Genomic DNA, 26,317 nt, shown 5'->3' on the forward strand with positions numbered 1-26,317 from the left:
TGGCAACAAAGTTGAAAGACTTAGAGAATCAAAGTTTCTCATTGCAGACAGCCTGAAGGACATGTCATTTTCTCTGTAACACTGAGCAAAAGCCCAGGGGAGCGCAGCCGAGGACTGTGCTCCACTGGTAAAAGTAAGGTCAGGATACTGTAAGAAGAGCAAAAAAGATTGGGGGTCTACAAACAGAGGAAAGGTTGTCTTTAGAGTAATTTTTCCTAACATCCTGTATTGTGGTCCAGCTCATGGAAGTACTAACACTTCCTGGATGGTCCAACACAGACATTTGCCTCCAGCAGTCAGAGCAGTGCCTAATGCCCGAGGCTTCAGACTGTTGGGAATGATGCAGCGAGCTAGTACAATCTAGGTGGTGTTCTAGAAGGATACTGTGCGAGGCAAAAAAGGAACTGAGTACAGCAACAAGATATATACTGGCCCTGATGCCACATCTGCTGTCTGAGTGTGCAATGTCACCGGGACATACCAAGATGTGTCCCCTGGTGGCTGAAAAAGTTTCCAAAGAAAGCTGGTTATAAAATATCTAAGATGAGGAAACTGTGGGAGGAAAGAATTCCAATTGAAATAGGCTAACACTGAATAAAAAATAGGGCACACAAAAATGCATTCCTAGACACATTTGAGCCTGTCCTCCCTCAACTTCCATCCACACACATCTGCGGATATGTTCGGATGAGTGATACCAGCAGAGCACTGCCACAGTATGGAATTCTATAATTCTAACATTATTGTCTCATATGAAGGTATTCAATGATAAAAATAAAAAGATCTTTCTATTCCCTAAAACATTCTTTTACTCCTGAATAAGCAGTATTTACTCCATCGTCAAACTCTTATCTGCAGCACTGCTTATTGCAGTGGCAAACTACTCTAGATACGTTTACTTCATTCATATGCATCCAATTGTTTGGAATACCCGTTAGGAGAAACTGAAGCATAGACTGATATAAAAACCATGCTAGAAAAGTAGGAGGTGCTTGGAGGGTTTTTAAAAGCCTCTCACCACTGTAACCCAGTCACTGGGGAAATGGCAGGCATAGATTGGTTCCTCGAGTTAGGCGAGAGTTGCAGTCAATTGAAGGGGAGACAGAAACCTGCAGAACCAGAGTATACAAGGAGACAAAAGGGAGGATAAAGGGTGGGTTCTTCGGGTAAGATTAGAGGAGGCAGGGCAGACCAAGAGACCAGGCGAAGGAAGAACAGTGCAGAAGAGCACAGAGACAGATTACTCAGGCAGTCTGCAAGATGAGGTATTTTTTAAGGGGTGTGGTACCAGTGTGTAAGAGTAAAGCAGTGAAGCAGTGAATGAAAGAATGTGAGAGCAGTAGTGAGGGAAGAGTGGGAACTAGGAGTAGGTGGTGAGGGTAGTAGGTAGAGGGTGTTAGGAGAGAGTAAAGATACTAGAGAGGGGTGTGGGAGTGAGGTGTGAGGAGAAGGGTGTAGGAGAGAGGTGAGGGTGTGTGTGAAAGTGCAAGTGAGTATATTGAGAGAGTGAGTATGGCACTATACACCTGGGAGGGTGAGCAGGGCACCAAATTCCTGAGGGGTTTAGAGAGGGGTAGTGAGCAGTCATGGGAGACTAGGAACAGTAGTGCAGAGAGCGGAGATAAGCTGTCGTTGCTGAGAGAGTAGTAGTAGTTTGGAGAGGGAGAGTAGTAGTGGTGCGGAAGAACAAATTACTTCGCTCTGGTAATGTTCTTTCTGATGGATGTTGCTCCCACAGATTCTTCCTCTTAGATTTATTCTACAACGGCAGCATCCTTCGGAATCTTTTCGCCACCAGGGGGCGCAGTGCCACATTGGCGTTGGATTCGGGCCTGGACGGGACTTATAAGACAAAGGAGCTCTTATTGAGAGGCAGGATGATGAGGAATCAGTGAAGGGAACATCCTTCAGAAGGAACTTCATCAGAGTCAAGTAATTTGTTCTTCTAATGGATTGTACCATTCCACTGATTCTTCATTTAAGATGGACTCCCATAGCAGTATCTTCTTCTGGGAAGGGGAGAGATGGGGGAAGAGTGGACTCCCATTGCTATCTCATCCTAAGGCATTCTATAACACTACCCTGCCAAAGCAACCTTCTTGGTCTGATAGTGTGTCCAGGCAATAATATATAGCAAATGTATGCAGTATTGGACAATGTCGCTGCCAGGCATATGTCCAGAGTTGGAACTCCTTTCTGGAGCACATATGTAGCCAATACTCCTCTGGTACAGTGAGCCATGAATCCTGCTGGAATTGTTTTACCTGCTATATTGTAGCAGAATGCTATATTGTAGCACTCAGAGATGCCTAAAACAATCCATCTCGACAATGCCTACTTTGGCACAGATTTTCCTAACCTTGGTCTTGTATAGACAACTAATAGTTGATGATCTTCTGTCCTGAATCGACTTGTTCTTGTAATATAAAAGCTTAAAGTCCTTTTGGGATTCAACCAATGCAGCCTTCCCTCTTCCTTGGATGGCTAAGGAGTAGGGTAGAAGGCTGGCAAATGATTTTTTTTAATCAAGTGGAATGTGCACACCTTATGTAGGAAATGTGGATGTACCGTTAGCAGTAATGGGTGGTTTGCAAAACAGCGCTTGTAGCTTTTTTTTTATCCCAGTAAAAAAAAAAAGCCTGAGTGGACAAGAATGTATCAGCTCAAAAGGGGCTCCCATTAAGAACATTAGGACCACATTCAAGTCCCAAGCTGGCGCAGCAAACAGAACAAGGGAAGAGCGGTTTACTAGTGCTTTCAAGAATTACAGTACAATGGGCATAGAGAAGGGATCAGGCATGCATTTAATGTCTTCCCTCGCAAGCGCTAAAGATCCTTAGTTGCTTGCCATCTGATCAAAAGCAACATCTCCATGAAATCTTAGGAGAGATCCCAGTATATATCGCTCAACCTATCAGAAAGTAAGCGTGGATATTGAGTGCCGATGTTCAGGTGGAAAACCAGGACACCTTCCTGCAAGAATAAGTCTACCTTCTTAGGAAGACATTGTTGGGAGCAGATGGCCAAGTCCAGAATGTCATGGTAGCATGTAATCCTTGCCCAATCTGCAGCGATTGGGATCATGTTTGTCCCAAACCTTTCTCAACGTCCTGATAACATGAGGTATGATGGCAATCAGTGGGAACTGGTATAGAAGTGGAAAGTTTCAGCCCGCCACAAATGCGTTCTGCACTGCTCCTTTCATGGGAATTCCCTGGAGCAGAACATATCACACTTCATGTTGGTACTGGATGTGAACCGATCCATTGGATGGGTTCATAGAGGGCAAGTGAAGATCTAAGACTTCCTAGCACAGCTCCCATTCGTGAGAGACGGAGTCCAGTAAGCACAGGATGTCTGCCATCTTTTTCTCCTTCCTGGTCAAGTGGACCACCGGCAAGGAGAAGCTATAACACCCAAAACCAGAGCTGCATTGCCTCTCTGCACACTGGTAGTGACCCTAGGCCCCCCTCACGTGTTGAGGTTGTGAATGGCCACAGTGGTGTCTGTCATGATCAGGACAGTTTTCCTTTGTGTGGAAGGCAAAAAGGTTGTCTTCATCAGTCCGACAGCCCTCCGCTCCAAAAGGTTTATGTGAAGTTTCATCTCTGTCGGGGATCACAACATGCTCACTGTCAGCTTTTCTAGGTGGGCGCTCCAGCCCTTCAGAGAAGTATTGGTAAACTATTGTTTCCTCCAGCCAAGGTTGCTAAAATGATTCTCCTGCATCTTTGCGCGCACACTAAAGGAGATCATGTGAGACTTTGATTGGGACCATCATATTGCCCCAGAATTGTGACCACAGAGATCTGAGTGTACCCTGAAGTGACCTCATTCTCAATCTGGCCTCCAGCAGCAGGAAAATGTAGGATGCTATGAGACCCAGGATCCCTAGGAAGTAAAGGCCTGGCAACGTGTGGATGTTTTGGAATTTGGCAACCATCTGCTGGATGTGCAAAGCCTTTGCCCACAGGTGGGAAAGTCTTTCATGGGGGAAGAGTGAAGGATTACTCTGAAAGACTGCAGCGTTGGCAGGGGTGTTATCTGGCATTTCCTGAAGCTGTGGGAGAAGTCCAGTTTGTGCAGAAAGTGGCACGTGTGGCTTAGATTTTCCAGGGCCTGCTCTAGGGAGCTCACTCCAATTAACCAATGATCCAGATAAGGGAAGACGTGAATTCACCCCTCTCCAATTTGGGGGAGACCCTTGAGGCAGAGGTGAGCCCAAACAGCAAGATCTGTAACTAATAGTGGGAACTGTCGATTGTGAACCTCAGGTACATCCTGTGCTTATGATGTATAGGCACATGGAAGCAAATGTCCTGGAGGTCGAGGGACACCAACCAATCCTGGAGATCCAGAGCATGGAGGATCTTTAAAAGTGTTACCATGTTTACTTTGTCATTCCTGTGGAAATTGTTGAAATGACTAGGGTCCAAGATGGGTCTTAGTCACCAGTTTTTCTTCAGTAACATGAAATAGTGGGAGTACCACCCCTGGTTCCTCTCCACTTGAGGCACAAGTTCAATTGCACCTTTATCCAGTAACTAAACAATCTCCTTCTGGAGTAGTGGATCTGGATCTTGGTGGGAGAAGGGGCAGGGCAGGTTGGAGGGCACATGAGGAAAGTTAGGCAGTCAGTGGTCGAAGTGTACGAAAAGAAGCAGTGGAAATGTTCCCTGCTCCCCACAAACGCCATTGCACGCCCCCTCCAACACTCCATACAAACCCCTAAACAAATGTGCTTGCTGTTTAAGGGAACAGTTTCAACTTCTTCCTACACTTTTATTTTTTTTTTAAAACCATTCCGGAAAGGTTTCTTTTCAAAATAAAAGTTTTGGAACAGTAAAACTTAATTTAAAAAAGTAGAGGACCACCGCTCCCAACTGCTCTTGCCACTTTGACCACTGAAGGCAGTAGTCTTTGGTGACCACTTGTCTAACCCATTAGAAATTCTATATCATTCTGCAACATTTGTCCTTCTGCCGGTGAAGGATGGGAGAATTCCTCCAGGTGGTTTTGTTGCAGGTATGATTTGATATTTTATCTGTATCACGCCCATACACAAGTGTTTCAGAGAATGACAAAGCAAGGAAGTGGAACAAAGGAGGACAAAGCAACGATCTTAATAGGCCCAGTGACATTGAGAACGTGCAAGTGCAGGGGAGAGAGAAGGAGGAAAGTGTGAGGGGCAGGGGAGGAGTGGCAAGTGCTGAACAAGCGAAAGAACAACAGGTAGTGTGGCCAGGAGGTGGTAAGTGCAAGAATAATGTGTAACCAAAGGGTGTCTGGAAGGGTAGCAGATAAAGACCCAAGTGCAATGGTTGCCAGGAGGCAGTGCAGGTGTGGGGCTGGGTGGCCAGGGATCTGGGCCCGAAATCCAAGGGTAACCAGGTGGCCGGTGCCGAAGCAGGTAGATCAGCAGGGGAGAGGAAGAGCAAAGGCAGAAGCAAAGAGGAAGGGCTTCCTTGAGGTGCTTACAGAATCGAAGATGGTTCTCCTCAAGTTTCAGAGAGGCAGGGAGGCTGTTCCAGAAGGAGACACCAGCCAAGGAAAGAGATCTACCCCCAACTCATTGCTTGGAGAAGCTACTGACCCTGAGGGAATTGGAGGTGGAGGGGCCAAGCGCTCGAGTAGGAAGGTATGTAACTGATAGGATAGAGAGGATGTCTCCTGATCAGCTGTACCTACTCTCCCTCTGGCAGGTCTAGCAAACATCTGTTGTCCTTGCTTTCCTGGTGCTTGCCCTGTTCCTCTTTGGCTAAATGTGCTATAGTAACGTAAAGGTCAGCTCTTTCAATTATGTGGTGCAGATTGGATTGTTTGTTGCCAAACTGAATCTCCTATGGATTCCGCTGCTGCCTTAGATGCTTGCAGCTTCTCAAGGCTATTGTCAGCCTTGGGGGGCCAAAACGATTCAACCCATCGAAGGCCATATCCAGTAATCTTGCTTAGACATCTGGGGCAAAACAAGGTTTTCTGAGACGGGACCATCTCATCACTGAGCACGTGGCCATCACCCTACTAAGACAGTCAGAAGCATTCGGGCCAGATTGGAAGGCTTGGCACATTGCCCGCTCAGCATGTGACAAAACGTTTAGGAAACAATCCCTCATTTCCCCTTCTGAGATGTGCTTTGCTGCCTCTTCAACCACTGCCCACAAAGTGTGGGTGTACATTGCCAGAGCACATAAGACATTGGGCCGCATTACAGTCCCGGTAGTTCTGGCACTGGCATTTTTACAGTACGGGGAAAAACAAGCCTGCAGGTGGGGGCCACAGACATAGCTCCAGGACTAACCTTCTGGTAAATCAAGCTAACCGCTCCTTCCCTCAAGAAAAATTAATATGGAGAAGTCGGAATTCTCAATGGCTCGAGGTCAAACAGTATTTGATACCCTTCTTGGTAAATAATTCCAGGAAAAGACGCAAACCTTTTCTTGACTTTGGGACATATCTCAATGTAGGCGGTGGCTAGCCGTTTGACGACGACGACAGACACTTTGGAAGTAGAACTCGTGCAGCGTTGAAGATTGCTGAGGGAGCTGTGGCTGTCGACAATGGTGATGCATTTACAACATTTTTCAACATCGACTTCAAGCCCGGGCTTTTCAGCGTGCATCTCTCTTGGAGTGCTTGCTGGCATTATCAGGCGCAAAGGGATCTGTATTCTTTTTCGCTTTCGGTACCAAAGTATAGGCCAAGGGAGCTGAATTACTGAAAACTGCAATCATTTTTTTTATGGTATACCTCCCATTTCTCTGCCGGAGCAGTTAGAGGGGAATCTTACCTGTCTCAACAGGTGTGGAATTGTCGAAGAGTGCCTGCACGGCTGCTGCTCCTTTCTCGAAGAATATGAAAAGAAGTGGTAAGAGATCCCACAGAGAGTGAAAAAACCTTGACGCCAATGCTGCACGGAACCCCCTGGTGGTGAAGGTTTCCAAAAGCTGCTTTTGCAGCAGTATATCTAAGATGAGGAATCAGTAGAATTAGTCCATTAGAAAGGGGTAAGTAGTAGTGGTGTGGAGAAGGGACAGTAGTACTGCTGGGGAGAGTAGTAGTGGTGGGGAGTTTAGTAGGCGTGCAGATAAGGGAGAGAATAGTTGTAAGATTGGAAGGCAGAGGTAAGCAGTAAAAAGAGAGAAACTTTGGAGGGGTAGAGAAGAAATTGTCAGAGTGTGCGAGTATAGGAGTATCTGTTAATCTTAGTTATGGTGGCCTAAAGACAAACGCCTTATACATATAAACTTCCTCTGGGAACAATCTTGGTCGATCCTGTGCTAAGCTCCCCAATAGATGGTACAACGTAAGCGTCTGTGCCTTCTAGACACTCAGGCCCCACTGGGTTTTATCTTTCCATGCTCAGATGTTCCTCTACTTATGTCTCTATTGTTCTCTTACGTCACGTCCCCTCTCCTCCATACTGTATGGGCGTCCCTTCCCAGGGACGGGAGACAGAACCTTTTTCACCAGAAAAAAACCTTCCACCCCTTTAAATTTAGAGGCACGTGGTGGCGCGGCCCAGGGAGCATGCGTTGCTGTGACTCCTCCCTCCGACGCCACACCTCAGTCCCCATTGACGCGTCCAAAATAGTTTTGACATTGCCTGATGACACCAGTATCATTAGGGGGAGGTTGGTGGGACGTATTGGAGGAAAGGGGACTATAGACTAAGAGTATGTTAGCCACTACGGTGAGTAACTTATAATTACTCTTACGTACCGCCCCCTTTCCTCCATACTGTATGGGCGATTACAACTGATTGTAGCCCAAGGGTGGAGAGGAGACCCTCCTTAAGCAAATAGGTTCCTGAGAACCGCCTGTCCAAAAGCTGCATCAGATCCAGAGCCAGCATCCAAACAGAAATGCTTGCAGAAAGCCGAGGGAGAGGCCCAAGTGGCCGCCCTGCTTATGACTTAACAAGGGACATGGCGCTGGAATGCGATGGCCGTTGCCTTGGCCCTGACTGCGTGGGCATGCATGTTGGCCGGGAGCGGCTTGTGCTGGCCCTCATACGCTTCCTTGATGGAAGAAACCATCCAGCGGGATATGGAAGCCTTAGAGGCTTGATAGCCTAGCCTTGAGCCGCCGAAAATGACAAACAGGGCGTCCGACTTGCGGAAGCCTTTGGTCCTGTCCAAGTACAATATTAGGGCACGCCTTATGTCCAGGCAGTACAGCACTCTCTGTGCTTCGTCCTTGGGGTCAGGAAAGAATGTCGGAAGGACTATTTCCTCGTTCAAGTGAAACACAGATGGAACCTGTTCCAGGTGCGTCCGCATGACTACCTTGTCCTTGTGAAAGGTGGTATACGGTTCCGAGGCGACCAGCGCCTGAATCTCGCTGACTCTGCGAGCCGAGGTAAGACCGACTAGTAAGGCCATCTTGACGGTGACCACTCTGATGTCCACGGACGCCATGGGCTTGAATAGTTTGTGCGCCAGGGCACCCAAGACTATGTTAAGGTCCCACAAAGGGTGCGGTCTCGTGACGGGCGGGTAGAGCCTAGCGAGAGCAGTCAGATGTTTCTTGACGATAGGGTTGGAGGAGGAGAAAGTGTCCTCCTCCGAGTTCCTGTACACCCGAATGACAGCAAAGCAAGTACGGCAGGTGTCCACCTGTATGCTCGAATGAGCGAGGTGCGCTGAGAAGGAAAGCACGTTGTCCAAATTGCAGGCCAAGGGGTCAATTCCCTTGGAGTCTGCCCAGTGGCAGAACCTGGTCCATTTGCTCTTGTTCCATTTGCTCTTGTACTCGTCCCTGGTGGCTTTGCTCCTCGCACCCTGTATGATCTCCAGATTGGCCTGGGAGATGCTAAGGTGCCGAAGCGTTACCTGTTCAGGTACCACACTGTGAGGGCTAGGTTTCCCTGGCGCAGGGTGGATGATTCTGCCCCCCTGTTGTGCCAGATGATGTGCTGGGCCCATCGGGAGGTGTATAGGGGGCACCTCCGATAGGCTGAGGAGCTCCGAAAACCATGGTCTGGCCGGCCACCATAGAGCAATTAGAATGAGGAGTCGGCGCGACTCCTTGATTTTGCAAATTACCCTGTGGATCAGGGGAGTGGGGGGAAAGGCGTAGGCCTTCATGCCGGTCCACTGGAGTTGAAATGCGTCGCCCAGAGAGCCGGGGCCCTGACCCTGCCAAGATGCAAACTGTGGGCACTTCTTGTTGTGCCAGGTGGCAAAGAGATTTACTTGGGGGTGACCCCACCTGTTGAAGATCTCCTGAATAACGAGGTTGTTTAGCTGCCACTCGTAGTTGTACGCTCCCAGCCTGCTGAGCCTGTCCGCCTCCAGGTTGGATTCCCCCAGGAGGTGGAATGCCGAAAGGCACTTTTCATTTTCCAAGGCTCATTCCCACATGCTGATCGCAGTCTGCACAGAGGAGGGGATCTGGTGCCTCTCTGCTTCTTGACGTAGTACATGCTGGTCAAGTTTGTCTGGATGGAGGACAACCTTGCCCTTGAGAAGTGGTAGGAATGCTTTGAGCGCTTGCCAGATGGTGTTCAGCTCCAACCAATTGATGTGTATTCCTGCTCCTGTCGAGTCTAGGTGCTGTGGAATGAGAGATCATCCAGGGTTCCCCCCCAGCCCTAGAGCGAGGAGTCTGTGGTGATGGTGACCTGCGGAGAGGGCGGCCGAAAGGGCTTGCCCGTCTGTAGGTTGCCGTCCATGGACCACCAAGTTTGGTCTTGGAGGAGAGATGGAGGAACATTGATCGTCTCGGATTGCGAGCCCCACTCCTGATTCCATGAGGCCGCGAAGTGCAGCTGAATCCTTCTCATCCTTAGTCTTGTATGCGGCACAGCTAACAGAACCGCCGCTAGTAGACTCAAGAGATGATGGTACCACCATGCTAAGGTCACCTCTCTGCTGAGGAAGTGGGCAGTGGCCCTCTTCATGGCCGAGATCTTGTCTTCCAACAGGAAGACTCTCTCGGACCACGTTTCCCAAATGAGTCCCAGGAATGTCAGAGTGTGCGTAGCGAGCAGCTATGACTTCTTGAGATTGAGCGAGAAGCCCAGGTTGTGCAGTGTGTTCATAAGGGCCTGGGAATAGTGGTGAACGGCTTCCCGAGATGGAGCCCCGACGAGCCAGCCGTCGAGGTATGGATAGATGTGGAGGCCCTGCTCTCTGAGGAGGGCCGCTACAGTGTTCATGAGTCTGGTAAAGACCCTGGGGGCCGAGTTGAGGCCAAACGGAAGGACTTTGTACTGGAAATGGTAGCTCCTGATCCTGTACTGTAGGAAAGAACGATGGGGCTGCCAAATCGGGACATGTAGGTACACTGTAACGCCCACCTGGTTCCCACGGGGGCGCTGATCTAGTCTGGATTACTGCGGCCTCTTAAAGCGTGATGCGCAGGACCCGGAACACCGATTGGACAGGACCTCCAAATCGTGCTTCCTTGGCCCGTAGGAATATCCTTCTTATGGTTTGGAAGGTTGAACTCTCCATCCTGCTTCTGGTGCAGGGGCGCGCGTTCGTCCAGTTACTTCACTGGTTTTCAGAATGGCGCTGGCAAAATCCACTTGACTTTCCTGAGCGATGCGCCATAAGTATGAAAGTTCAAAGTTCAAGTGAGGCCCCCTTTATGCTGTCTTTCTCACCTGTGATCTGTCCTTTATTTCAGGTGCAGAATGAAGGCGATGTGTCGAGGGGTTAACCTGCCGAGGTGAGTAGTAATGAGGGCGATCCCTCTAGATGTCCTTATCATTCCTCTGAAATGTCTCTAGTCCTTTCCCCATAGGGGCCAGGGTACAGTACCTGCCAACGGGGCGGCGCCGACCCGAAATGTGGAAGAAAAGCCAGTAAGTGTTCTGGCTGTTAATCAGGCTATCCTTCTGTGTGTCCTTCTGCTCACCTTTTGTTTCTTCCTCTCTCCCCTAGGTGCAGAGATGTGGCATCCGATGTTGACAGCCGCGATGGAGCCGGGAGATGTCTTGAGGACAGGACAGGTGAGTGAAGCGTGGCGCTGCAGCGAGCAACGCGATGCTTTTAAATTGAAGTCTTCCTTCAGGGATGCTGGTGAGAAGATTCCGGATGCAGGTAAGAAGCTTGAAATAATCCTTGGTTTTCACCTTTCTCTTCTCTTCCTTCCTTGCAGGTCTTCCAGGTTCAAGACGGGCGTGGCTGTAGTCCAGGAGCAGACACGGTGAGCGTTAAGCTTGCAGGAAGCAGAACAACGCGAAGCATGAGCTGCTGTCTGGGCGTGGCTTAAATAGCCTCCAAAGAAGTCCCAGGTGTGTATCCTTCCCCAACTAGGTATGTATCCTTCCCTGGCCACGCCCGAGTGAAAAAATAGTCCCTATGAAAAAATAGTCCCTTTCAGGTCTCAGGGAGGCCTGAAGCGTGCAGCATGGTCTGCATCAGGTAAGTGCACAAAACACCTCCCTTTATGAGCCTGGCGCCTCTGGCGCCAGGACTGATGTCCAACATGAGCCTGGCGAAGGCGCCAGGACTGAGTCCAAAGAGTCCCTATAAGGGGCCGCTGGGCTTTTACCCGAGGGCATGATGCCTGCTTCCGGGGGTGCTGGGCCTGGCCTGATGCTCCGGGGGTAGGCATCATGACATACACGTCCTTCAGGTCCACGGAGCACATCCCCTTCTCCCTTGTCCAATGTCTCCGCTATAAAAGCAGGCATAACCATCTTGAATTTTTGCAGGGATAAGGAGAGGATGAGGGTGGAAAGGTCCAGCACAATTCTCAGGCCCGCCTGGTTCTTCTTCTGAATGGTGAAAATCCTGGAGTAAAAGCCAAAGTCTTGCTGTGGTTGGAACTTCCTCCACTGCCTGGCTCTCTACAAGCGAACGGATCTCTGCCAAATGAGTTGCTGTCCCAAGTGGAGGGGAGGAGAGGATGGGATAGGAAGGCGGTACCCCGTGGATACTACGGAGAGGATCCAGGGGTCCGCAAAATTCTGGTGCCAGACTTGTGCATGGAGAGCAAGCCTGCCCCCCACCGAAGGGGCGTGTCATGCCTTCTTTCCCTCGAAGGCTGAGACTGAGGAGGGGGACTGGAAAAAGCCCTTAGCCCCCCTTTTTTGTTGTTTGCGCCGTTCTGAGACAGCAAGCAGTCCGGCTGCCTTGATCTGCATTCCTGGAAGCCACGGAACCCTCCATAGATTTGACCCTTCTCCGAGCACTGCTGAGATTGGGTGTACGAATTTGGCGTGGTCTTAGTAAGAACGGATAAAGACTTTGCCGTTTGTGAGATGTTCTTTTTGTCCAGATCTTCATCCGTAGAGGAGTGGAAGAGCCCCCCACCCCCCTCGAACTGAAGATCTAGAATGCGCTCCTGAACATCCGGGTTGAATTTCGTTGCCCGGAGCCAGGCTGTTCTCATTTCCATGGCAATGCAAATGGCACGGCCTGAGGTATCTATATGGTATCTATATGACCCCCTGTGGATTCCATGAGGTCATGCGCCACAAGTTTGGCTTCCACTAGCCCTGCCTTAAAGAGTGACTGGCATCTGCATTGGCCTGATGCAGGTGCAAGGAGGCATTGGAGTAGATCTTCTCGCCGTACTCCCCCAAGATATTCTCCTTGCATAGCAGTGCCACAGAGGAGGAAGCTGAGGACGACTGAGGCTTGGAGTATAGGGATGTTTCCTCCCCTCTCGTTTTTGCTTTCCTTTAACAGCAGCATACTAGAATTCTACTGCTGTTCTTTATCCCTAACTGCAGCATGGGTTACTGTGAGGCATGCACTTCCACTTTTTGCATCAAACTTAAATTGTGCAGTATAATTAATTGTGTATTGATATGTACTTTTATGATACATTGTGTCCATTTTTTCTAATGGTTTTTTGATATGTGATGAATAAAATATGCTAATTTTATAATTTCCTTTCCTCCCTGGTGCCTATGATTTAAGTCATGTTCATTCCTTTTTAAGTTTGGTTTCCAGTCCCGTGTGACCCTTCCCCTCCTGGGTTGTTCATTTTGGTTGTTTCTTCTCCCCGGGTCCACGTTGTAGGGGTTGCCCATCCTTGGGTCTATACCCTGTTCATATGGACACAAAGGAAAGCTGCCCTGTGCAAATGAAGGGTAGACTGTAGGCCACGTACCTGCTTGAGGCCAGTCCCACCTCGACACTCGTTCTTTGCCGAATTCGTGGAATGGTGTCGGACGGGTGCCCCTTTCTGGCACGGCAGCCATTTTGTCGAGCTGCCTGCCAGGTGTTGCTCGGCCTGCTGGGCCCAGCCTCGTCCAAGACTCTTGCGTGTGGATCACAAGGCCTACCCTGCTCCTCGGGCCTCGGCCCGGTACGTGTGTCACCCTCCACCCGGGGGTCGGTAGAGCTGCGTTTAGGCGCCCCCTCAGACGTACAGCTGGTAATAAGGCATAGCCCCTCTGATGTGTTTCCGGGAACAGGGCGAAGCCCCGCAACCATTCTGCCAGTAACAGGGTGTAGCCCCTCGGGTATAGACCCGGTACAAGAACCTTCCGGTCCATCGACACTGTGCCCGGGAGGATCTGCAGACCCCTCCACCCCTAAGACCGGTAGCTGTAGCTCGGCCATGTGCCGGTAGAAGGACCTGGCCGGTCCCTCCCGCGCAGGAGAATCCCTGGGAAGGAGTCTACCTTGCGGGGTGCGCTAGAAAATATTGGCCCTACCTTGGGCCTGGTTCGATGCTTCACAAAGTTCTGAAGATCCTCTGGAGGTGACTTCTGGAAGAGCTCCCTCCACCTGGCTAGTCTGTTCTTCAGCGCCTTCGAGGACAGCGAGTCACACGCCGAACATGATTGCCAACCGTGGTCAGAGTCAAGGCAACGTAGGCAGAGGGCATGGGGGTCTGAAGTTGGGAAGAGCCGGTTGCAGGATGGACATCTGCTGAAGCCTGTATAAGTCGACATGCGCCGGGCAGGAGACTGACGCATGAGGACTGAGTACCTGAATGATAGATAAAACAAAAAAGACAGAGAGGAAGTATCCGTGCGTGGAATTACATGGCCGAAGCCAAACCCAGGAGCGCTGGTGAATTTCGGCCCGTTCCCTTCAACGCGGAAAAGGGGACTGAGGTGTGGCGCCGCAGGGCAGAGTCAGGGCAGCGCATGCTCCCTGGGCCGCGCCCCTGCACGCCTCTAAATTTAAAGGGGAAGAAGGTTTTTCTGGTGAAAAAGGTTCCGTCTCCGGTAACTTGGAAGGGACGCCCATACAGTATGGAGGAGAGGGGACATGACGTAAGAGTACAATAGAGACATAAGTAGAGGAACATCTGAGCATGGAAAGATAAAACCTAGTGGGGCCTGAATGTCTAGAAGGCACAGACGCTTACGTTGTTCCAGCTATTGGGGAGCTTAGCACAGGATCGACCAAGATTGTTCCCAGAGGGAGTTTATATATATATATAAGGCGTTTGTCTTTAGGCCACCATGACTAAGATTAACAGATTTTAGACAATAGGGGTTCCCAATTACTAGAGACTATCCTGGGGTTGAGGGAAGCCTGGGCTAGGGAGGGAATGGCACGCACTAAACGAGAGAGAGGGATGTACCTTAGCGAGCACCGCACACCCCATCATTCCAGCCCGGTGCGTGGCATCTGCCTACCTGTATAGTGAACAAATGTGCTTGTCTGAATATTGAAAAATCTGCACACCGTAACCGTAATCACATTTTACGTTGTTTGACAATAACAACCCTTGCATGATCAGTGGGACTCTATAGTTGCTTGGGTCACCTGTGACATTATGAGTTTTTTTGGTCCACAAGCAGTGCTGACAAGCCAATGGTTTTGATTAAATAATATCTCAGGGCCCTAAGACTGTCCCTCACTCCCTCTCATCTACAAAGCACCAATCCTCCCTAGTCCAGGCTTCCTAATCCCCAGGTTAGTACATGCATAATACTGACCCCTACTGTCGTAGTTCTGATTTATGCTGAAAGTAAATACCTATAGGTCAAATGCCTTGCCTTTCGAATATCTCTCAGGGACTTTCCAATTTGACGGTACACTATCCAATGGTTGCTCATTATGTTCCTTTCTTTCACCTGGCGGTGCCTTACACCACACGGGTAGGGCTTGTGACGTGTGAGAGCAGGGCCTTTAAATGTGCTCGCTTGGAGTGCTGGCAGTTTTCTATCTTTTGGATGGGTGGTCTACTCCTGTGACTGTGGTTTCATGAAAAGAAAGAGAAACCTTTGCCAGTACTTGGGTTCAGAGGCACAAAGTGATGCAAATTGGTAATGCACATATATAGATTGGTACTTGGGGAGGAGACAGGAAATTAGGCCTTCCCAACTGCCATCACTCACATCTGGAGGTGGGACTTGCTTTGGAGTCCCCCCTGGTAGGCCTCTTAGGCCAGTGCAGACTCCAAGCTCTGGAATGGCTGAAAGGCGCAGGACTAGGGCCCCAAAGAGGTTCTTATGGGGGACAGCGCCTGGGCTCAAATCTACACTAAGCCCTTGGGAACGCAATGGCGGATCATGCGCTTGATTGTGGTGTCCTGGAGGGGAACAGCAAATTCCAAGGGGGAACTCAGTGGGGGTGTAGCTGCTAAATAATCTTGTGGATGGCTGCTCCGTTTCTGCGGATTGGTAGTCTAAGTAGGAAAAGTGGGCTGGGCACTGCCGTCTAACAAGCTGGAGAACGGTATCCTCCTCTAAGCATGACCTCTGGGAATTGGACCCATATTGCAGATTTCAGCATGAAATATGAGGGTTCACTTGGTGAACTTTTGTGTTTTTTCTTCAGCAGTCCCACAAGTATGCCTCTTCAGGGGAGGACTTAAGGGCAGATTTTTCTGGGGAGACTTTTCTGAGGTCTTCCACAGTGTCATCTTCTTGCTCAAGGACATGTACACTTTGACCACCTAATCCTGCACAGCACTGAGGTGGTTTGATTGTCACGAGCCATAACCATTCACTTCTTTTTTTCATTTATTTATTAGGTTTACAGCTCAGCGAACCAAACTTTTACCCAAATTAATCATCAATTTGATTCAATTCATAAATACAGAAAAAGAAAAACAGAAAACATCAATACATTTAAAAAAACCTCAATGACAATCCATAATTTAAATGACTTAATTCTAATCAATTCAACATTTATCTTCCCAATAAATGAATCCAAAGCTTTAAATCTCATTAAAATAAAATTCAAAAATTACTAAAACCCTAAAAATCTTCTGATTAAAAGGCCATTAATGTTGAGAGCCTGTATGCAACAAATGTTCAGGTAGTTGAGTCGATGTTGAATTGTCACCTCACAAGACCTGGACAGTTTACGCAACCTATAATAGCCACCTTCCCATGGATACAAAGCCAGAGCTACAAGCTTTCTGGAACTGGTATATGAAGGGATGCTGCTGAGAGCCCCCCCACCCCACCACCACCATCATCGTCATCATCATCATCATCACTGGGTCCATGCTCCAACGTGAGTGATGTCATGTCTATGCCAAGGAGCATTTTACCACTATATTATCCAGACACTAATTTAAAGCCCTTATGCAGATTGGAGGAAGAATGAAGCCTAACATCAGCCTTACATACTGACAATCGGAGTGATCCCTCCGTGTCAGGTGTACACATATTGTGCAAAACTAGGGGGCTTGGAAGCCTAGTTCTAACAAACTCCCTGAGAAGGTCAACCCTCAACCCAGTGTGAGAGGACAACTGTGAAACAAAGTCAGAATTAAACAGCAGCAGCCAGCAGTCTTCACAGAGGAGCACATAAACAGCAGGTCAAACCCTTCTTTTTTGTTATTGGGCTGTCTGTGATGTAATCGGGTAGTGACAATAACATATACAAGAATCAAAGACTACCCCCTTCTCCTGTTTTTTATCGCTTAGGACCAAAAAGCTCACATCTGCTGACACAAATTCACAAACAAAAAACAGTCCCATACCTTGAAGTTTTCACATACAGCACTATTGACTTATTTATTCATTTTATAGACACCTCCTATGTGGAGAGTGTGTTTTCCTCAAAACATAAATCACACAATGCATAACATTATAAAGTACATAAACTCATTTAATTCATCACGGGTTAGTGTCAGGTACCTTTCTTTCTCTTCTACCAAAACTATTCTATCAACCAAAGACAATTGTTACAGATGTTCCGTCAGTTCATGAAAGTCTCTTCTCAGAGAAAACAAAAGCAACAGAATGGAGGAAATTACAGTGATGTTTTGCCTGTTCTCTCGTGGTCAGGGACAGTGTATTCACATATGCTCTTCCTATTCATATGGGTTCTTGTTAGAGACAGAACCTTATACTGTCCTCTGTTTTAATCACCTTTATGCGTTTCTCAATCTCTGTAGGATACCTAATGTTTGTTATCCCAATTTTTCATCAAAGGATGTGCAAATGATGTTGTGTTGACGCTCTGCGTTTTTGGCCCATTGACAAGGAGATAACCCCATCCTAGGTAAGTTTTCCCCAATATTTTCCATATGGCCTTCCTCAGGACAGAAATACATTGTTCTTCCACTGATCCTCAATCTTCTATTAAGAGGAGCAGACAAACACCACCTCCATATGACCTTCGACTGAACCATGCTGATATGAGATGGGAACATAGCCCAGGCTACTGCCCACAATCCTGAAGCAATGTGCATCAGATCCAAGAGCTTACTCGCAGATAAGAGGCTGTTAAGAACAGCGATCATGGACCGAGCATGGACAGAGCAGCTGCCTGGGAGAGTCTAGCCAGCTCCAAGGAAAACAGGAGTGGTGCCATGGGGGCACTAGAATCCAAACATCTGAATCAGGTGGGGAAGCAAGAGAGCTGGCAAAGACCAGGAACAGAGAGGACATGCATAGAGAGGCCATGCAATACAAAACATCTGAGACGGTAGCCCTCCCACGGTTGGAGATGGGAAAAAGGCAGGCCTTAGTGATTTGTTAATTTGCCTGAGTAGTTTCCTACTGTTTCCACAACATGGAAACAATGCTGTAGCAATTCAAGTGAGAGTTTTCTGGAGTCCAAGGAGCATAAGACGTAGAAGTAGCAATGGAAGGTGACATTTAATACAATCATTTGTTATGTGCAAGTGGGTTGTGAGGGGATCATAGACTCCTATAAAGTGGTCTTAAGGTAGATGCTTAGAGAAATTTGACATGCTCACTTTTTAAGAAGGCCCATCATGTTCAATCCGTCCCAACCCTTAATAAAAAGATTTAAACAAAAGAAAGAAGAGTTTTTGTCTTCAAGCAAAAAAGTCAACCATCTCCATTTAGAAGAAAAAGGAAGAGAACATATAACAACTCACTGCAATATAAAATATGCTTAACTTGTAAAACTGCAATATGTTTGGCTGCTTTTGCAAATTCAGTGCATTTACCTCTTCTGAACATCTATGAAAAAGGAATCGGTCCTTCTCGATTGCAGTTCGTACATAGCACGAAGAATATGCAAAGGAGCATTAAGGGCGTCGTGGGTCATCTGAAACAGGAGACAGTTAAAACAGTCAATACATACAGAAATAACAAGCCAAGGACAGTTTAAGAGGTATAAACTTTCATTCCGAGGGAGTTGATGGTTTGTATGTGTAATGTGCCCCAAAAACAAAGGACCATGGGCATTTGTCACAGAAACCTCCATACTTAACATATTTGGGATTGGTGCAACTGCTTCAACAAATGGTTCTAGAAATCTTAACACCTGTTCATATTGGGAGGCCCGCTCCCGGTTAAACTAAATGTCAGACAACTGTTTTAGTAGCTAGGGTAATGTAATGGTTCTCTGGTTTTCAAGGAGCCTATTTTAATTGTAGGTGCTGACACAATTTAATTGACTGACAAAATGAGAAAAAAAACGTTTCTGCAACCACATTGGTCCAGTCATTGAAGATTCACTTACTAAGAAGAGGACTTTGTGGTCGTATCAGCTAATGTTCTACATTAACTTTGTGTTAATTTTGTATGTCAAATAAAAGCTATGGACACCTACAAAATACATGATTTTCCAACAGAAATATTAACAAAAGCAAAATATGATTTCAGGCTTTTTAATCAGTCTTTGCAATCAGAAAATAAATATTTGAGTATTTTTCAAATTCAAAAGCCTACAGTGATATCTTCTCAGTTACTTAACATTTTGTAGCTTTGAAAGACTGGATGGATATTATAGAAATCTTAGTTTGAATCAAAGTGAGGCCCAAATGATGGTGCCAAAAACCATAAATAGGGCCTTTTAGAACCAATTGTGAAACCTTTAATATCTTTTGGGTGGAATGCAAACACTGACCTCATGGTTAACTGACATGAAAAAGGAAACACCCATCACTGAGGACAACTTCTGGAACGTATATCTGTGACCATGAGTTCAATCACAGATCCCTCTAGTGGAGGTATTCGTCCACTGGGAGAGCGAGCAAAAACATCTGTTTCTGACCAAAAAAGGCACCAAGGAACAGGTCAGCAAATGCAGCTTTGAACTCTGATAGTCCATAGATTAAGTATCATAATGGCAACAGATGACCTTATGGATGGCTTCTTTGCATTTTCATCTATTGTGAAATGATCAAAAACCTGAAAGTAATTTCATACATGGAGCAAGCACAGCATGAGCTAAAAGCTTTGTGAAGAATAGCTCGAGAACAAACACTTTTCAAATTGAACAACATAGCTGAAATGTTCATCCAGAAGATAAGTTAGCAGCTACCTATGGTAACAAGTTCTGATGCATGCTATAATTCCTCTGCCAGTCCACGTTTTAAACTATCCTCCTCTGCCAGACCGGTACTTCAGAAACCTTTTTGTGGCATAAGCGATAGCTTAATTTGCAATGTGGTGGCAAATAGTCCCACCAGATTAATCTGGCAATGCCAGACTAGCATCCTCAGTTTCTCAGATACTTCATGGGAAGCTAGAAACAATGCTGGTATGCAGAATCTGCAAAGAAAATACAGTATCCATCACATGCAGTGTTACAAAAGGTGGGTAACATTGCAATGGATACTGTTCCTCAACAGATTCCTTATTGCCATCAATGTGGAAAACTTGATTGTGAAAAAGGACCTTCAGATAGGTCTGGGAAAGATTTTGTGCTGAACCACAGACTGCCCAGCATAAGACAATGGCTGTCAAACATGGGCAATGAAGATGGCCTGTACATCTCATTTACAAGAACAACCCTTGGAAAGGCTTATGTGGCTGCTTGTACCTAGTATACTGCAAATGGTCTCAGAAGTTACCTCATTGGCCATGTCATAACACACCCCAGTACCATCCACAATCCAACCCCAACTGCTGGATATATGACTTTCAATGGCATGGAAGATTTTCCATAGGTCATATCAAAAATAGCTGTATACCTATTCCCAATTGTCCATTTCTGTTTATGTATAATGACTGACTTCTATTCTTTAATCTGGAAGTGTATCTGCTTTAGACAGATGAAACAGAGCGAAATAATAAGTCCAAGTAAAAATGCTTTGTTTCTACAGAAATATGACAAAAGCATAAGAAAAAATGAAAGCTACATGCTAAGCACTGCAGCATATTTTGAGACCATCATGACAAGCAAACTAGTTGACAATGCCAGAATCTCAACATCCATTTTCATAGATGTAATTGGTAGTAAAAAGCCAGTGAAAAAAATAGGCACTTAAAAGAACATCTATGCATGGGATCAAACAGGGACTCCAGCAATTGACCTAAAACTGGACTCTGATACTAATGCACAAGTATTGCATTAATGGGAGTCTGTGCACTGGTCTCCCCAAGAAGTTGTGAAGAAATTGGTCTGCCAATAAACATTCAACTTCTGGTCTCCTTTAAAAAAAATGGGAAAGACAATAAACTCACGAGTCATAGGCAAACCAAGTACCCTGCGGCCATCAAAGGTGCAAACCTAAGAATTCTTCAGATTAAATATTTAAATTAATAAAGGACGAGGTCCCGAGGCCAACTATGAAATATTAGCCAGCTCTTTACATGGCATTTTATAGAATTTGGAAAACACAGGCTCAGAGGAGTTCATTGAAGAGGCCATGTTCCACTTACTTCAAGCTTTAAGAACCCCTGAGGGCATCTGTTGTCAGGTACTGCTTTCCCAGTTTTATGGTATGTGTGTGTGACTGAAAAGTTGTATCTATGTGGTTGGTTTGGCCTTAACTTATTTATACATAGTGCTGAGAATATTCCAAGCCAAGATGGAGGTGCTCATCAAACATTTTGATTGGATGAAAGAGACAAAAGGCAGACAATGGGCATTCTAAAGTGCCTTTCATCATCTTTTGCCCAGCTGAGAGGACATGTATTTCAGAGCTCATGACTTTTAAAGGTGGCAAAGTAGACGTTGTAGCAGGATTCAGGAAGAGCAGGAGGAGGTCAGGAAGTAGGGGGAGTCCTCAGTCATCAAAGAAGAAAGCTAAGTGACTGTTAACAAGTTTTGGTTTTTATAAACCCTGAAGGAAAAGTGATTTATTACTAGGAAGTATATTTTCTGGGCAATCTGACTTTTAAAGACAGAAGAAAAAGTTTGCAAAACCTTAGGTTCCTTTTGTGCCCGAATTGTGTTTTTAGTATTTGTTATTGTTCGTGTTAAAACTCAAGTTGGGCTTGTTACGGTGCGAGCGTAAGACGGTGCAACGTTGCTTAGGAACGTTCGCACTCAGAGCGAGCGGCAGTCCCTTTGAAGGGTAATTAAGCTGTGTATTCGGGAAAGACTTCCCAGCAGCTTTCCAGTCACGGTGTACGCATCTGAGATAAGCCGATCATGTTAAAGTTTAACTTCAGTTCCCAGCAAGTAGTCTCAGCTTTCAGCGTGCGTATACGTATGAAAATCTTACAGGATCTGTATCCAGTAGGCGCGCGTGCGCAGAATGCAGCAGGCACTGTTCATGGTACCTTCCGTGTGTGCTGCGTCGTTTTTGGGGAAAGATCAAGAAGATAAGAATGTGCAAATGCGGTGAACTGCGGAGACAGAAACTACCATACGACTTGCCACGCGAGTTCGTGGAGACACGCCCTACTAATCCTTTTGACTTTCTAAGCACATGCGTTGAGACAAGAAGTCAGATCTGGATTATTAAAGGAGAAGCATTAGGAGTCAAAGAGAATTTCAAATTGACGTGGGGCAATCATTAAGTTACAAAATGTTTTAGGATGGACTTTCACTGTGTGTAAATATGTAAAGAGGAGATTGAAGCAGTTTGTTTTCAGGTGTAGCAAGTTGGAGAAGAGGAGAAATTTAACCTACAAGCTGTAGGTGGTTAAAAGCTAAATTGAACTTCTCAGCAAAGAATAAATTAAGCAAATTTTCATTTACAATGTAGAAGATATGCTTATGAAGAGAAGTAGGTTTTCTGTTGTACAATTTATGAGCACATGCTAGCTGTAGCAAGATAAACTGAGAAGCAGAAAAAAGACTTATCAGCATGTGCATGGAGTCATTTAAGAAAGCAATGTAAAGTACTACAATACAGTCAGTGGTTCATAAGAGAATCTTCACATAAGTGTTGAAGCCCGGTGCGAGTCAAGGGCGGTGCTTCGTTTTGTGCCTACGCTGTTTTGCTGCTGTGGCTCTGGTTTGGACTACAGACCGTTGGAGTTGGAGTGTGAGCTACAGCGCTTTTGATAGCGTGTTAATTTTCGAATTTTGAACTTTGAATTTGGCGAGCCTTTCTCCTTTAAGGCTTCTCGAACAGCAGGCCACGCCCCCTGGAGCCAGGAAGTAAAAAGCAGTGTCCTGAGCCCTTGCGGCGTGAAGCCCGGTGCGAGTCAAGGGCAGTGCTTCGTTTTGTGCCTACGCTGTTTTGCTGCTGTGGCTCTGGTTTGGACTACAGACCGTTGGAGTTGGAGTTGGAGTGTGAGCTACAGCGCTTTTGATAGCGTGTTAATTTTCGAATTTTGAACTTTGAATTTGGCGAGCCTTTCTCCTTTAAGGCTTCTCGAACAGCAGGCCACGCCCCCTGGAGCCAGGAAGTAAAAAGCAGTGTCCTGAGCCCTTGCGGCGTGAAGCCCGGTGCGAGTCAAGGGCGGTGCTTCGTTTTGTGCCTACGCTGTTTTGCTGCTGTTTGGCTCTGGTCGGCAGCGGAAAGTGAAGTCGCGGAGTCCAGCCTGCCCGGTCCACCTCAGAGCGCGTCTGAGCGTTTGTGGCTGTCTGGTGAGTGGCGTCAGCAGCTCGGGCAGATGGAACTGCCCCCAGGCGAGGAGATCACAGGTGTGGGAGCACACACGCGAAACCGGCTGCGGAAACAACACTCTAAAAAGGAGCCAGGTAAGACAAACAAACTCCACCTTACATCAAACGTGGTGCCACAAAAAGCTGACCTGTATGCCCTCGACCACCCAGTAGCAATCCCTTCAGAGACTTTGAACGATGGCTCACCTAGTGTGCAACAAATCGCATCTCGAGTTAGACAGGTATTACCATCAGCTGTCACACGGCCACCCTCAACGGCAGCCGCGCACACCGGGTTAGCCGTGGATGAGGTTGAGGCTGTAGTTGCGATAGAGGCAAGAGTGGGTGTCGGAGCTGCAGGGGACGAAGCAGCTGACGTCCCTCCCGCATCGGTCCACTTTGAGGCAAACAATAAAAATCGTGCCGCTTATATCGGCTCAAATTCTAAAGTGGCCCACCGCCTAACCGGAAATTCCAACTTGCAGCCTGTACTGTTCCCGGTGTTCGACCCAAAATGTACAAAAACTATAGAAAGTCATAATGAGCACCCAGTACAGAACAGGATTGAACCCACAACGCGCTCGCCTGTTCCACCTACACTTGCGCAAATTGATCTCCCAGAACATCCTCCAACAGCATATCTAGACGCCTCCGAGACCTTCTCATTTGACATTACTGATGCAGATTTATTGGCACTGCGATCTCCATCAGTCGGAAACTTAAAAACTCCTGAACAACAGAATAGTTCCATCCAGCCTGATGACACATCAAAAAATACAGGAGTGCTGCAAGGTTATTCCAATATACAAGACCTTCAAAAAACAACCAAATCATCTGACACGAGGCTTTCTATTCAAGAAGATGTTTCTCAAATGCACATAGCCACGATTGGAACAACATGCATTGCAAACAAGGCAGTTAGATGTTCCCCTAACGACACGGTTAACAAAGCCGCATCAGCTGTCCGGGCAAGGTCTGAAAACAATATGCCCAAGTTAAAAGCACAGCTGATACCTAATGTGAGCACATCCATGTCTTTCGACATTGCTGCGCGGGAAGCACGACTAACAGCCCGACTCAAATCAGATTTTAATCTAATGCGTGAGCGCCTAAATGAAAGCTTTCCATCTAACAACGCTAGTATGGAATCACCTGGATGCAAGGCAAGCACTCTGCGCAAAGAAGCAAAACATATTTTTCAAACAACACCATCTTCATCACACCCTGGTTCCATAGTATGCCATTTGAACTTAGACGCACCTGAAGTCCATCAACTAAGTAACAAACAGAATAAAACGGAGAACAAAAAACACGCCGAATACAAATTCACACTGCAAATAACTCGACAGAAATTGGGCCATTGGAAATAAATGAAAGTAACGGTCCTGAAAACTACACGAACACCAAAGGTAACATTTCTATCTCGGCCGGAATTCAGATTCACAATAATGTCTTAGCGGCCACCTCAATAGCATTAATGCCATTCATGAAATTATATGAGACCCTAAATGAATCCGTACAAAACCAAAACGCCATTCTGGCAGTGATAAACAACAAAATGTTGACCTTAGAAAAGAGAAATGAACATCTAAGCAATCGTTTGGACCTTGAAGCTGCGTCGACCCATCAATGGCACTCTCGTCTAAATGAAATCACACGTCGGGAGGCATATGAAAAATTAGATCTCGCTGAAGCACTATTAGAGTGCACAAAATGGCTCAGACATAATGTCACTGTACAACCACTCATCAACTTAATGAGAGAGCCTGCTGCCGGCAGTCAAAATCGTGCCGAACATGGGAGGAAGTATACGCATCAAGGGAATAATGATCACCCACAGATGCAATCAATCGATCTAGAGAAAAATCTCACAGACACTGAGATTAGCGGTGAAAAAACCGCAAACAGGAACGAGGAAAGCATCAGACTCGAGAAAGCAATGCCCTCTACTGATGAATCTACCATCAAAGTAAACAATACAGTGGGCTCCGCAACCTCAACTAACGCTCAACGACGATCGACCGCAAGAAATGAGGCAGCAGACATGGCAGTCGGAGCCGGGCAAAACGAAGAGCCCACCACATCACTGATCACATCGGTGAAACAAGTAGCATCAACAGAAAAGAAAATCTCTTTTGACATTTTTTCAGGCACAGCGAGAACAATACAAACAGCAAAACTATCAGATAAACTGAAGCCAATTCAATCCTCTACTCTGAAAACTTTAAAGAGAGGTCCAGCTCCAAAACGTCCACGAACTAACGAGGCAAAAAAATTCATAAGAAACTTAAATACACCGCCACGTCTCGTGGCACAAAAAACCACAATCGCGCCGAAAAAAGCTGACACACAAGAATCTGTTAGGCCAGGAGCAGCTTACCTTACAGATAATAAAGAACCACCCACCAAACGCAGAAGAGATGACATCAGTCCATCGGTTGATCAATCCATAGAAGGGGAAATTGAACTTTGTGATCTATCGACTTACTCTGTCGACAACGAACAAGAAACTGATGACGTCTCTAAGAGGCGCGACTCATCAGAAGGAGAACGAGTCACTTTAATACCATCTATTAGAGAAGTAAGAGACGCACACTCAGATCGCTATCCTTTGGGCCCTGTTGGGAGAAGGACTAATGAAGCTGAAAAACGGCGAGAAACGTTCGGCATGAACAGGACAGAAATAAAGAGCCGATCTCAAAGATCACCTGAAAACTCACTACTAAAATTAAACCCGAAACATACAAAGGCCCAAACAAGAATTCTAAATCAACCTGGTACACAATGCAGAATTGACCAACAGACCCATATTACAGGTTGTCTGGATAAACTGGAGCTCGAAAACATACTAGAGGAAAAAAACGAAATAAATCTCAACAGAACAAATGTGATGAGACTGCTGCACAGTATACCTGCCTTGAGGAATATTCGATCTGATGATATCAATATCGTCGAATATAAAAAAGAATCCAGATCAGATTGGGTAATTTTGCACATGCGATCCAAAACAGTAGCGCGCCCAATTCTTGAAGCAAAAGAAGATCTACTATTCTATGGCTTCAACTTAACCACAGCAATCGGCTCTCCAGTCTCTACTAAATCGACACATGGAAAAGACCAATATCAAAAGACATCTGCTACAAAAAGAGAAGACCTGAGAAACCAACTCAAACAACAAATGTCACAGGTCCCTGAAGCTTATAGACAAAAAAACAACGTATAGGATGACG

At 46.6% G+C, this 26,317-nt stretch overlaps 1 protein-coding gene across 3 annotated transcripts in view; it reads right to left on the bottom strand.

Moving 5' to 3' along the window:
* ZZEF1 (zinc finger ZZ-type and EF-hand domain containing 1) overlaps positions 1 to 26,317 on the bottom strand; it is a 3,309,810-nt gene that overhangs the window by 499,153 nt on the left and 2,784,340 nt on the right. For all 3 annotated transcript variants that reach the window (XM_069614719.1, XM_069614718.1, XM_069614717.1), the window contains exon 46: positions 18,301 to 18,401. In XM_069614719.1, coding sequence (XP_069470820.1) covers positions 18,301 to 18,401 — 101 coding nt within the window. The remainder of the gene's footprint in view (positions 1 to 18,300; positions 18,402 to 26,317) is intronic.

Source organism: Ambystoma mexicanum, chromosome 9 (assembly GCF_040938575.1).
Source record: "Ambystoma mexicanum isolate Mex_15411 chromosome 9, UKY_AmexF1_1, whole genome shotgun sequence".
NCBI lineage: Eukaryota > Metazoa > Chordata > Amphibia > Caudata > Ambystomatidae > Ambystoma > Ambystoma mexicanum.